At 42.8% G+C, this 14,120-nt stretch overlaps 1 protein-coding gene across 3 annotated transcripts in view; it reads right to left on the bottom strand.

Annotated features, from left to right (window-relative positions):
• The window catches only part of PISD (phosphatidylserine decarboxylase), a 36,429-nt gene that overhangs the window by 19,485 nt on the left and 2,824 nt on the right, over positions 1-14,120 (bottom strand). For 2 of the 3 annotated variants that reach the window (XM_067700183.1, XM_067700182.1), the window contains exons 2-3: positions 10,406-10,485; positions 6,498-6,673 (exon numbers count right to left, since the gene is read on the bottom strand). In XM_067700183.1, coding sequence (XP_067556284.1) covers positions 6,498-6,673; positions 10,406-10,485 — 256 coding nt within the window. The remainder of the gene's footprint in view (positions 1-6,497; positions 6,674-10,405; positions 10,486-14,120) is intronic. The other variant, XM_067700188.1, reaches the window with a different exon arrangement.

Here is a 14,120-nt window from a genome sequence, read left to right as displayed (position 1 = left end):
CAAAATGACAGAAGATGATGAAAAGGAGAAAAGGACTTTGAGACAGCTAAATAAACAAGCACAATATGGTCAAAGATTTACGGGAAAATATGATCATAATGAGAGAAATGGAAGACATAAAAAAGAACAACTTGAAACTTCCAAAATGAAAACCAGAATGTCTTCAATGAAAATTTCTACAAAAAGCTACTAGAATAAGTGAATCTAATAAGATTACAGAAATTTTCATATATTGCTAATGGGAATACAAAATGGTAAAACAACTATTAATACTTTCAAAACAGTTTGGTGGTTTCTTATAAATACACAGTTACCTATGAATAGTAATTGTACTTTTAGGTATTTACACAAAAGAAATGAAAACAAATGTCTACACAAAGACTTAAACACAAATATTCATATAGACTTTATACATAATAGTCAAAAGATGCAAACAACCCAAATGTCCACCAACAGATGAAGGGTTAAAAATAATATGTGGGGCTTCCTTGGTGGCACAGTGGTTAAAAATCCTCCTGCCAATGCAGGGGACACGAGTTCGAGCCCTGGTCCGGGAAGATCCCACATGCTGCAGAACAACTAAGCCCGTGCACCACAACTACTGAGCCTGCACTCTAGAGCCCGAGAGCCACAACTACTGAGCCCTCGTGCCATAACTACTGAAGCCCACGTGCCTAGAGCCTGTGCTCCACAAGAAGAGAAAACACTGCAACGAGAAGCCCGCGCACCACAATGAAGAGAAGCCCCCGCTCACGCAACTAGAGAAAGCCCGTGCACAGCAACGAAGACCCAACACAACCAAAAATAAATAAGTAAAATTAAAAAAAAAAACTGTGGCATATCCACCCAATGAAATACTATTCAGCAATAAAGAGGAACGAATTTCAACATTATGGTCAGCGAAATAAACCACACAGAACAGAGTACATTCCATTTAAATAAAATTTCTTAAAAGAAAAATCTCATCTATAGTGATAGGAAGCAGATCAGTGATTGCCTGGAACCATGGGTGGATACTGACTGCAAAGGGATACATATTTTATATCTCCAGTGTGGTTGTGATTACACAAGTCTATATATTTATTAAAACCAATGAATTATATGCTTAAAAAGGGTTTTATTGCATGTAAACAATACCTCAGTAAAGTCGACTTAGAAATTGAATCAGGGCTTCCCTGGTGGCACAACGGTTAAGAATCCACCTGCCAATGCAGGGGACATGGGTTTGAGCCCTGGTCAGGGAAGATCCCACATGCCGCAGAGCAACTAATCCTGTGTGCCACAGCTACTGAGTCTGTGCTCTAGACCCCGCGAGCCACAACTACTGAAGCCCGTGCCGAAAGCCTGTGTTCTGCAACAAGAGAAGTCACCACAATGAGAAGCCGGCACACCAGAACGAAGAGTAGTCCCTGCTCTCTGCAACTAGAGAAAGCCCACGCTCAGCAATGAAGACTCAATGCAGCAAAGAATAAATAAATTTTTTTTAAAAAAAGAAATTAAATCACCACAGTAGCATTATTTACAGTAGCCAAGACGTGGAAACAACTTACGTGTCCATCAAGTGATGAATGAATAAAGAAGTTATGGTGTATATATTTACAATGGAGTATTAATCAGCCATAAAAAATAAGGAAATTCTACCATTTGCGACAACATGGATGGACCTTAAAGGCATTATGCTAAGTGGAATGACTCAGACAGAAAAAGACAAATACCATATAATCTCACTTATATGTGGAATCTTACAAAAAACAAAACAAAAAATCCCACCAAACTCAGAAAAACAGATTAGACTGAGGAGGAGGGGGAGCGGGGAATTAGAGGAAGGTGGCCAAAAGGTACAAACTTCCAGATATAAGAGAAATAAGTACTAGGGATGTAATGTACAATATGATGACTATAGTTACCACTGCTGTATTAACATACAGGAAAATTAAGAGAGTTAATCCTAAGAGTTCTCATCACAAGGAGAAACTTTTTTTTTCCTTTTTTCTTTTCTTCTTTATATTCTTTTTATTGTATCTATATAAGATGACGGATATTAGCTGAACCTACTGTGGTAATCATTTCACAATGTATCAAGCTATCATGCTGTACACCTTAAACATATACAGTGATATATATCAATTGTTTCTCAATGAAATTGGAAAAAAATTAAATCAACTTTCAATAAATATGTAAGTATGGAGGGACTTTCTGGAAGATACACAAGAAACGTTAAAAATTCTTGCTTGGGGCTTCCCTGGTGGCGCAGTAGTTAAGAATCCGCCTGCCAATGCAAGGGACACACGTTCGAGCCCTGGTCTGGGAAGATCCCACATGCTGCGGAGCAACTAAGCCCATGCGCCACAACTACTGCGCCTGCGCTCTAGAGCCCGTGAACCACAACTACCGAGCCTGCGTGCTGCAACTACTGAAGCCCACATGCCTAGAGCCCATGCTCCGCAACAAGAGAAGCCACCGCAATGAGAAGTCTGCACACCACAACGAAGAGTAGCCCCCGCTTGCTGCAACTAGAGAAAGACCGCCCACAGCAATGAAAACACAACACAGCCAAAAATAAAATAAACAAATAAATTTAAAAAAAACATGAAAAACTCTTGCTTGCTTCTGGAGAGCAGGAATGGGATTAGCAGACGGGGTGGAGAGTGGAAGGCTCATTTTTATGTAATCCCTTCTTTACTATTTGAATTTTCACATGATCATATTTTATTTAAAATTTTTAAACTATCTTACTAAAAATAAAAATTAATTTAACAATACATACTCCTAAACAGAGCCAAAAGCTTAGAAGGGTGATGTTCACCAAAATGTTAACTGGTTTCCTGTGGGTTGTAGGATTACAGGTCATCAACTCTTTTCATCTTCATATTTTGCAACATTTCCTTATTTTTTGTAGATGAACACATCTTTATAAGTAGATAAAGGACAAAGGTATTTCCACATTGGGGAAAGTGATGCCATATATATAGAGAGAGAAAGAGTGGAGCTACTGGAACCTGGATGCTCCTGAAAGCTTCCAGAGACTCCACTCTCCTTAACAGGTTACTTTGTTGCTAGTTACAGAATTCCCTTTAATCCCACAGCAGCAAACACATAGGTTTCATTTCTACTCAGCAGATTGCATGAACTTTTTTTTTTTAATTTTATAAATTTATTGATTGATTGATTGCTGCATTGGGTCTTCTTTGCTGCGCGCAGGCTTTCTCTAGTTGTGGCGAGCAGGGGCTACTCTTCGTCACGGTGCGCAGGCTTCTCATTGCAGTGGCTTCTCTTGCTGCGGAGCACGGGCTTCTCATTGCAGTGGCTTCTCTTGTTGTAGAGCACAGGCTCTAGGCGCACAGGCTTCAGTAGTTGTGGCACGCGGGCTCAGTAGTTGTGGCTTGCGGGCTCTAGAGCGCAGGCTCAGTAGCTGTGGCGCACGGGCTTAGTTGCTCCGCGGCATGTGGGATTTTCCCGGACCAGGGCTCAAACCCGTGTCCCCTGCATTGGCAGGCGGATTCTTAACCACTTTGCCACCAGGGAAGTCCCTGCATGAACTTTTTTTTCCCTCTTTTCTACCATAAAAACAACATGAATCTTAGATCAGGCAAAAATCTTAGAAACATTTTCTTAAATGTGTAAAAACAGAAGCCCCAAGGTGACACAACTCACCCAAGGCCTCGCAGTTGCTGCTGCCCAGATCTCAAGTCTCCTGACACCCTGTCCCTCCCTCCTTACTGCTCCTACGTGAGCGCTGCACCCACCCCAGCCCAGAGGACAGCCTGCAGGGAGTGAGGCAGCATAGATTTTGGAGTTATGGTTTCCTCTAAACTGTTACCAAAAAGAGGAAATTCAAAAAAAAAAAAGAGGAAATTCTATTTACATGAAGGAAAGATGTGAGCATGAATTCTTCAGGAGTGCTGTGCTGGGGGCTGGGCGGGGGTGCGGTGGATAATGTGAATGCTCGTCACATTATCGCAGACAACAACTGTTCAAGTCAGGCCACTCAAATTCACCTCCCATTTTAAACAGTCAGCCCCAGAGAATGGAGGTACCTCAAATACACAGCAAGCCCTCCCTCCATCTCTCACTGCCACCGTCGAGCTCCTATACTAAGAGCACCTTCTATGAGCAACATGGTATTTATTGTTCCAAGAGTACGGCATTTGGCATCGATAGACCTCTGTTCTGGAACCTATTCTGCCACCAACTAGTCTTTCCATTTGTAAAATAGCTCTAACACCTGCCCTTCCTACCTCAGTGAACTGTTGTAACTAAAAGGGTTCAGAAAAACTGCGAGGTGCTGTTCAACATAAGGTACTACAACCATGCTCTTGAGAGTTTTGATACAGAGGGAAGACCAGAGGGTTCTCTGCAACAAGAGAAATTCACAAGCTAGGAAAGGACAAAGGCTTCCTGCTGGCACTCTGACCAAGAGGGGCTAATAGGAAGGCTTCATGTGTGGGGATGGCTATACAGCCCATGTCTGTCTCCTGGAAACCCAGAAAACACTATTTGGTAAGAAAAAATCACCCAGTCACCTCAACTGTGCCACTGACCCCAGAGGCCATCTCAGCAGTAACTTCCAACCTGTCTTCTTTCTTAGCTCTGGAGATGCCAGACTTGACTTCAGGGATAGGAAGGGATTATATTCCAGCAAAATCGCCACCAGAAATTTTCACCTGCCACATACTAATGGAGCCCTGAAGGGACCCTTACAGCTCATCTGCCCATGATTCCTAAATCTGACTTATGAGAATCACCCGCAGGGCCTTGTAAGAACAAAGATCTTGAGCCTTGCCCAAAGTTTCTAAATCTCTAGAGTGAGCTGAGACCAAAGAGTCCATATCATTAAAGCTCCCCAAACAATTCTGAGGATCAGCCAGACTGGGGTACTCTCTCATTTTTCATATGAGGTGTCAGTGATTAGGTAGAGCCGGGGGTGGGACTAAGATCCAGCCCCCATCTGCCCATTCAAGAACTGCCCCCCAAACCTGCCCCTCCCCCCCAAACCTGCTGCCTCTCCTGAAATCTTACAGCATCTACTCTGAGCCCAGACCATTTCCCCTTCATAAATGAAATGTTGCCCAACTTGCAAACCCAGGAGGCATCTTATTCCACCGAAAGAACAGGACCTAACTTAAGCCCAGTTCTTTACCAACAGGGGCTTCAGACTTCTCACTGTACTAGGCCACTCTGCTCCTGTGTCCTGTCACTGTCCAGAGCCTAGAACTTAGAAGCTAATCAACCCTGTCCTCTTTACAAATAATCGTTTTTCAGGTATTGACTCATATATGGCAGTAATCCCAATTATACAAACAGTGGATGCTATGAAAAACTACTGACATTAGTCTTTTATGAATGAGGAAGTAGCAAATTTCTTCCAAATGTAGATTCTCTTGGGATACCTTTGAAATGAGTGGGAATTTCCTGAAAGCAGGTGGGCATGTTACCAGGTGGGTCAGCCTGACAGATGCCTGGGGTCAGAGCGAAGCCAGCTTGGGTTTAACACTGGAGTGGGGTCATGAATCACAGTCTTAACAAGTACTTTACTAGTTTGAAGGAGAAGGATATGTTTACAGAGGAAACAACCAATGTTATGGGAAACAGTGTTCAGCATACTTAAAAAGTATGACTCACATACTATACAATTCTGTAAAAAAGGACTCTGTAATATACAACCAAAAAACAGAAAACTTGGCAAGTGACGTGTCCAAGTCCACACAGCTACTAGGAGCATGGTTAGAACCTGCCTTCAGGACTGGGACCCTGGCTGCTGGGTGCAGCTGAGCTGGATTACTGATATGGCGCAGCTCATGGGGAAATCCAAATGCATCATCCCAAATACCATCGTCTCTGCTTTCACCCCCTCTGTTGCCCAAGCTATCAGGGTCTATTGATTTCAGATATTTCACTTGTTAAATTATGGGTAAAAAGAAAGCAATTTTTAAACTTACACCTTTATATTCAATTTCAGTATTTACTGAATGTCTGCTCTGAGTCAGATATCCTGGGCCTCAGGAAGCACAGATGAGTAAGACAGTTCATTACGTATCACACAAGGTACAATGACACCGAAGGCCGCCCCAACTGCACGGCCCAATTGCGGGGAGAGCATTTTGAGCAGTAACGATAAAGGAATTTGATGATTTCAGTCTGGTCTCTGGTGAGAACTTATCCACATCACAAAAGTCCAACCCTTCCAGCTCATCCTCAGACTTGAGAAGGCGTGAACTGTCAGGACGCCAGCCTGAGTATAAGGCACGAGCTCTGAATATTTCAACAGCAGGAAATTTCCACTCGGAGGCCTTGGGGAGACCAGGGGTGGATCTGGAGACAGAGGGAAGCCGGACATGATGCCCAAGGTATAACTTCTGTAATAGCCCCAAAACCACTGGAGATGTGAGCTCCAAGAAAGCACATTTCACTTTTTCAAACAGTTTAACTTTGGAGCAATTTACAAAGTGACAGGCAGTTGTGCTCCATGAGAACCCAAGGTGGTTCCATCCTGTTACCTCCCAGTGACCAGCAAGTTTGGGCGGGATCTCCAAGCCCAGCTTCTCCCATTCTCGCTCCTGGTACTTCTCATACTGCCGGTAACCTGCGTACCCGCCACCCGTCGCGACCAAAAAGAGCAGGGGGCGCAGCAGGGACAAGGTTCGGGCAGGGGCAGTGTGGACTTTTCTGGCATCTGTAACAAAAAGCAGGAAAGTTTTGAGCCTGAGAAAAGGGACGGGTATGAGTCACGCAAACACAGCACCAACAGGAGGGCTGGGAAAAGCCCTCAGCAAAGCTGACTGGACCCGGAAGGGATCTGACAGGGAGGTGCAGCCCTGAGTCACTGAAAAGACCCTGCTGCCTCCAAATTCTATCTAGTAAGGTACAAGCTTCTTTCCTGTGACACTACAGTGCACCCCAAATGCCACCATAATTACAGAATTTAAGATGAAAACATTGAATTGCAAAGAGGTCAAGAAACGAATCCAGGTTGCCCCGCTGGATACCAACAGGGCCAGGACTGGGACAGGTACCATTTCTCACGCAGGCTCTCTGATTTTACTTTTACGATCCAGGCCCAGTTCTGACTGGACAGTAGTATTCTCCCAAATGCAAAATCTCGTAAGCTCTAACAATTCAACGATAAAAGATAAATAGTCCAATTTTAAAACGTACTAAGGATTTGAATAGATATTTCTCCAAAGAAGATATATGAGTGGCCAGTAAGCATATGTAAAGATGCTCAACATCTGTTATGGTTGAATTATGTCCCCCTAAAATTCATATGCTTAAGTCCTAACCCTTAGCACCTCAGAATGTGACCTTACTTGGATAAAAGGTCTCTACAGAGGTAATCAAGTTAAAATAAGGTCAGCACAGTGGGCCCTAATCCAATATGACTAGTGTGCTTATAAAAAGAGAAAATTTTGGGGCTTCCCTGGTAGTCCAGTGGATAAGAATCTGTCTTACAATACAGGGGACACCAGTTCGATCCCTGGTTGGGGAACTAAAATCCCACATGCCACAGGGCAACTAAGCCCACGCACCACAACTACTGAGCCCACGCGCCACAACTAGGGAGGAGCCTGTGCACGCACAGCAACAAAGCGAAGAGCCCATGCGCCGCAATGAAGGATCCTGCATGCTGCAACTAAGACCCGACGCAGCCAGAAAACAAATAAGTAAATAAATTTTTAAAAAATAAATTAAAAAATAAAAAGAGAAAATTTGGAGACAGACACGCACACAGGGAGAATGCTATCTGAAGACGAAGGCAGGGATCGGGGTGATGCTTCTATAATACAAGCCAAAAAAGCCAAATATTGCCAGCAATCCATCAGAAGCTAGACAAGAGGCTCTCCCTCACACCCCTCAGAAGGAAGCAGCCCTAGGACACCTTGATCTTGGACCTCTCGTCTCCAGAACTATGGGAGAATAAATTTCTACCGTTTAAGCCACTCAGTTTGTGGTACTCTGTTCCAGTAGCCCTAGCAAACCAATACATCATTAGTAATCAGGGAAATGCAAATCAAAACCATGATGAGATACAACTTCACACCCACTAGGATGGTTTTATCAAAAAGACAGATAATTGTTGGTAAGGATGTGGAGAAACTGGAACACGCATACACTGCTGATGGGATTGTAAAATGGGGCTTCAGTTCTTCAAAATGTTAAACATAAAATTACCACATGACCTAGCAATTCAGCTCTTAGGGAAGTGAAACATACATCTACACAAAAATTTGTCATGCATGCTCCACAGCAGCATTATTCATAATAGCCAAAAAGTGAAAATAACCCAAATGTCCATCAACTGACAAATGAATAAAAAAGTAGTATACCAATACAATGGAATATTGATAATAAAAAAGGAAAAAAGGAATGAAGTAATGACACATGCTACACATGAACCTTGAATACGTTATGTAAAAGAAGTCAGCCACAAAAGGCTGCATATTGTATGATTCCACTTATTTGAAGTGTCTGGTATAGGAAACATACTAGAGAGACATAAAGTAGGTTAGTGGGTGCCAGGGACTAGGGGTAGGGAGAAATGGGGAGTGACAGTTTAATGGATCAAGTGCTACTATTGTGGGGGGGGCGAGGAGGGAATGAAAATATTCTAAAATTAGGTAGTGCTAATGGTTGTACAACTCTGTAAGTATTAAAAAAAAACACTGAATTGCGTACTTAAAAGGGTGAACTTTATGGTATGAAAATTGTATCTCAAAGTTATTGTTAAAACAAAATCTCAAGAGCTGACTTCTCAGTAGCCTGCACAAAACCTTCATCCTGTCCTTGGCTTCCAACGGAAGGAAATCATCCTGCCCATTTGTCCCTGTCCCTTCACCACCTTTTGGTTGTTGCTGTTTCTTTTTCTTTCTTTCTTTCTTTTTTTTGGCCGTGCCGAGAGGCTTGTGGGATTTTAGTTCCCCAACCAGGGATTGAACCTGGGTCCTCAGCAGTGAGAGCGTGAAGTCCTGACCACTGGACCGTCAGGGAATTTCCTGCTGTTTCTTTTTTTATTTTTCTTTTTTTATTTTTTATTTATTTATTTATTTTTGCAGTACACAGGCCTCTCACTGTTGTGGCCTCTCCCATTGCGGAGCACAGGCTCCGGACGCACAGGCTCAGCAGCCATGGCTCACGGGCCCAGCCGCTCCGCGGCATGTGGGATCTTCCCGGACCAGGGCACGAACCCGTGTCCCCTGCATCGGCAGGTGGACTCTCAACCACTGCGCCACCAGGGAAGCCCTGTTTCTTTTTTTTAAATGAACAAGTATAGATGTCATTAATCTCCTCCATTTTCTGATTACTCCTAATGAACCCTTACTACTTAACAACTAAATATTCTACCTCTGACCAGAAAATCTTGTCAAAAAGCAAGAAACATTTTTTTTCCCTCTCTCTGAAATATTTGATGATGAGAGAACTGTTGTACACTCCCTACCTGCACTGAACCAGCACCCTAGGCCGACTGGTCACACTCTCCTGCATGCTTCTGCTACACTGGACCTTTCTTCAACTATAGGTCTTTCTCTTACCTTCCACAGGCTTACTTTACTCCTCCAACAGGAAGTAGTAAGCAGAGGGTGCCCTCCACTCCTGACCGCCTCTCTGCTGCATTTGTCACTTTAAAAAAGCACAGCTTTTCTGCAGATCCAAGATTCTGGCTTGATTTCTGAGGCTCCCCCTGAACCCTTCAAGTGATTCCTGTGTTCCAGCCTGCAAGTCCTAATTAAATAAGTAACACCCAGATGTGCCCCTATTAACTACCTTAATAAGCCTTTTGTTTTTATTCTCATTAACCATCTCATTTTATTCCCAAGGTATGATTACTGGACAGTCAAAAATAGCCTCCAGTATGATAGAATAAAAAGGATTTTTAGTTAATAAAGACAATATACATTTTTGTACAGGTTCAAATAGCTGCTTACAAGATCCAAAAAGTTCATAATCCAGTGCTGATGAGGGTGTGGGGAACTGATGTACTCATGAGCACATCCTGCTCAGAGGAGTGTAAACTGGGACAACCTTCTCTGAAGAGTAATTTGGCTTAAATACCAAATTATATAATACATAAACCTTTTGATCCAGTAATTCTAAGTCTACAAATTTATCCTGAGGATGCACAAAAATATGTTAGTACAGAACTGTCTGTAATAGGAAAAGACTAGGAGCAACTTAAATGTCCAACACCAAACAGTACAGTCATGCGACGGAATACTACACAGCCAGTAAGAACAATCAGATAACAGCAGATAATGCTTCAGTGGTACCTACACGCCAGGTACTCTAAGCACTTTGCAAGCACAATTCCATCTGATTCTAACAACAACCCTATGAAATATGTGCTGTGTTTATCCCAATTTACTGACAAACTGAAGCAGAGAGGCCAGCATTGCCTCTAATTGCTACTTACTTGTGGAAAAGGTTCTGAGAGGCAGCTTCCTTAAGGACTGAAGGAAATGGCTCAGGGCAATGTCTTCACAGTGACGGCGCCTACAATCAAGCAAAAATGAAGCATTAAATATTTTTTTAATTAAAAAGAAATTAGTGGATCAACTTCTAAAATTTGAATATAGTCTATAGATTCAATAATAGTATTGTGTCTGTGTTAATTTCCTGGCTTTGACCATTGTACTGTGGTTTTCATAAGAAAACGTCCTTATACAAAAAGGGCTCAAATATTTAAAGGTAAAGGGGCATCAAGTGTTTCAGAAAAAAATATATACCAACACACACTCACAAAGAGAAAAAAAGGGAGAGAGAATGATAAAGCAAATATAGTTGATATTTGGGGAATCAGAGGACAGGGTATTTGGGAATACTCTGTACTATTTTTATAACTTCTCTGTAAGTCTAAAATTTTTTCACACACAAAGCTGCTCTTTTCTTAATTAAGTGTAAGAGCATAACAAGAAGTAAACCCGGCACTTACACAAAGCCATACGTTTCCTCACCACAAACAAAGAGCTATACACAGCCTTGTAGCCTCTAACCCCTACTCATTAAAGAACCTAATAAAGTGGTTGAAATTTTAAACTTTTTTTTTTTTTTTTTTTTGGCTGCGCCGCAGCTTGCAGGATCGAACCCATGGTACCTGCAGCAGGAAGTGTGGAGTCCTACTAATCACTGGACCACCAGTGAATTCCCTAAAATTTTAAACTTTAAATGTTTGCCCTGGAAAAGAAATGACACAAACCAGGCTGAACTATTCTAATCTACTTTGAGTTTGGAAGGCTCAACTGGTTTGGAATTTTTAAATTAATATTTGTGGCTACTTTGCCACAAAAGCTACTTTCAAAGAGTGAAGAGGGTTTTCAGGCATTCTGAGAAAAAAATGACTACTTTCATGGCTTCAAGCTCTAAGAAAATATTATTTCCGATTCTTTGTTTCTCTTCTTTGTTTCCTCTTCACCCAGGGAAACTGGACATATACCCAGTGGCAATAAGTGACTTGGCCAGCAAGGAAAGCATGAATGAATTTTTAGTGAACTGGCTCTCTCCTTAATCAAAAAGCAAACACCCCACCTTCAATTCAGATAGCACTTAAGTTCCCCCAAATATTGGCCTGAAATCTAAAGTAAAGAAACTATGTCCTTGTCAGTGTTTTTTTTTCCCTTGAAGCCCTTTATGAGAGAAGCAGAAATTTACTCTATAAATGTCTAAACTGCTATTTCTGTGGAGAACAGAACTGCATTTATGACTTTCATACAATGATATTGACATACATGGATAGTCAGTAGTTATGTCTCACACAGACATCCTGTAGATTTTATCAGATTTAAACACCTTCGTTTTTTCACATGAAATTTCCTTGACTTAACAACACTCTCACAGCATGGTGGTAACATGACGACTCTGATTCTCCTACAGGCAAGCAAGGTCTGTATGGAGAACAAGGCTGGGACCATGACAATCACCACCCCCTCAGAGGCCAGGTGGATGGACAGTTATTAACACAAAGGAGGGTGTGTTGCAGTATCTGAATGTTCTTTCAGCAGTGAACAATGCTCATCTCTTAGACTGGGCACTCCCACTGCAAAAGCTAAGCGCCTAAAACCCTGCCTTCCAAACGGAATAAGAACAAGAAGTGTAAAATCTGACTAAAGGCTGTATTGTTGTGTTGTGCACACTGCTACATTGTGTGTTCCAGAATTGCTGCTGAACCCCCTAACTGAAAGAACGTTTGCAGACTGTTGAAAAAGGCTTTTTTTGTGGGGAAGGGGGTGTGGGCTGGGGGAGGTACAAGTGGGAGATAATCATTTATCCACTGTAACCCAATGCACGGCACTCAGGTGGCTGGTTTGCATACGGATCTTCCTGAGAGCAGAGTCTTGGTCTCTTGTCCACTGCTGTAGCCCCAGCTCCTGGAACAAGTGCCTGGCAAACGCCCCAGTTGCATCAGCTTGTCTTTCATTCCTGGATCATTCCTATCCTCATATAAATGTTGTACTTTCTCCAATCTTACAGAAACACTGTCCACCCCACTGCAGGCTCTTTAAAAGAGCAATGTTCCCTGTCATCACTTCCTCCCCTCCCCCCCTCTCTTAATCCCACTCAACCAGGCTTTTGTTCCCACCACCTCATCTCTTGTCAAGGTCACCAACTTCCACATTGTCAACCCCAACACATATTTCTTGGACCTCGTGTTATGTGACTTCTCAGCAGCATCTGCCACTGGTGAGCCCTTCCTCCTTTTTTTTCCCCCACTGAGGTATAATTGACATGTAACATTATATTAGTTTCAGATGTACAACATTATTCCCTATTTGCATATATTGTGAAAGGATCACCACAATAAGTCTAGTTAACATCCCTCACCATACATATTTACAAAAACTTTTTTCTTGTGATGAAAAAGATCTACTCTCTTAGCAACTTTTAAATATACAATACAGTATTGTTAACTGTAGTCACCATGCTGCACATTACATCCGCAGGACTTAGGTATTTTATAAGTTGTATCTTTTGACTTCATTCACTTTCTCCTTCTTGAAACACATTTAGCCTTTGGGACCCTGATCTTCCTACCTCTCCAGCCTCTCCCTAACTTCAAACAGCTGCCGTGCCCAGGGTTCAGACCTCTTCTCTGTCTGTGCTCACCCTGAGACATGTTCACCCAGTCCTGCAGCTTTAAATAGCCAGATACTGAGGACTCCCTCGCTGCTCCTTCAAAAACCTCTGGACCATATTTCCACCTGGCTACCCAACATCCCCACTCTGAATCACCTCAAACTGAGTTTGTCCAGAACAGAATTCCTGACACTCCCTCACTCCCGTTCAACCTGCTCCACCCCCAGAGTTGTCCATCTGTGGCAGAGACTAGCCAGATGGTTATTAAATCCACTTCCTCTACCCAACAGACTACATTTCCCAGCCTCCCTTGCAATAGGGTGTGGCCACATAACTGAGTTCTAACCACTGTAAGAACCATTCAGGCTTCCCAGGCTGTCCCGTTTCAGCCTGTTTGATGCAAACATGCAGACCTTTGGAAGCCATGTGTTAAAGATGTCAGGAGATGGGTCCTCAAATCACTGCTGTCCTGCAGATCAGGAGCACCCACTGGGACTTTACATGATTGAGACCAACACTTTTACTGTGTTAAATCACTGAGATGCTGGAGTTTACCTGTTACCACAGCAACACTGCTATAATTAATATACCATCTCAGAAAAAAGGCACCACCATTCACCCAACTGCACAAGTCGAAACCCTAGGGACTCCTTTTGTAAGTCCTTTCTTTCTCACTATCCACATTCAATCCAGTGACAAGGCATGAAGTCTCTACCTTCAAAATATACCCGTATCTGCCTACTTCTCTGCCACCACTCTCACTCTGGCCTGAGCCACCAGATCTATCACTGCACTGAAGGACTGCACTAGCCTGTTCTCCCTGCTTGGCTTCTGTGTCCCATTCACCACAGAACAGCCAGAGTGACCTTTTCAAAACAGAAAATAAGACGAGACCCTATGTAAGTGGTCCTCCCTGAACCCTCAGACCTCCTGCTGCTTCCCTTCTCACTCACCTGCCCCCATTCCTTGCACACTCATGCCTCTGCATTTGCTGTTTGCTCTGCTGGGCATACCCCTCCAGCTGGCTCAGTCCCTCCTCATTCAGTTCTCTGCTCAAA

This window comes from Pseudorca crassidens, chromosome 12 (assembly GCF_039906515.1).
Source record: "Pseudorca crassidens isolate mPseCra1 chromosome 12, mPseCra1.hap1, whole genome shotgun sequence".
Lineage (NCBI taxonomy): Eukaryota > Metazoa > Chordata > Mammalia > Artiodactyla > Delphinidae > Pseudorca > Pseudorca crassidens.
This window is presented reverse-complemented; position numbering and strand designations above follow the sequence as displayed.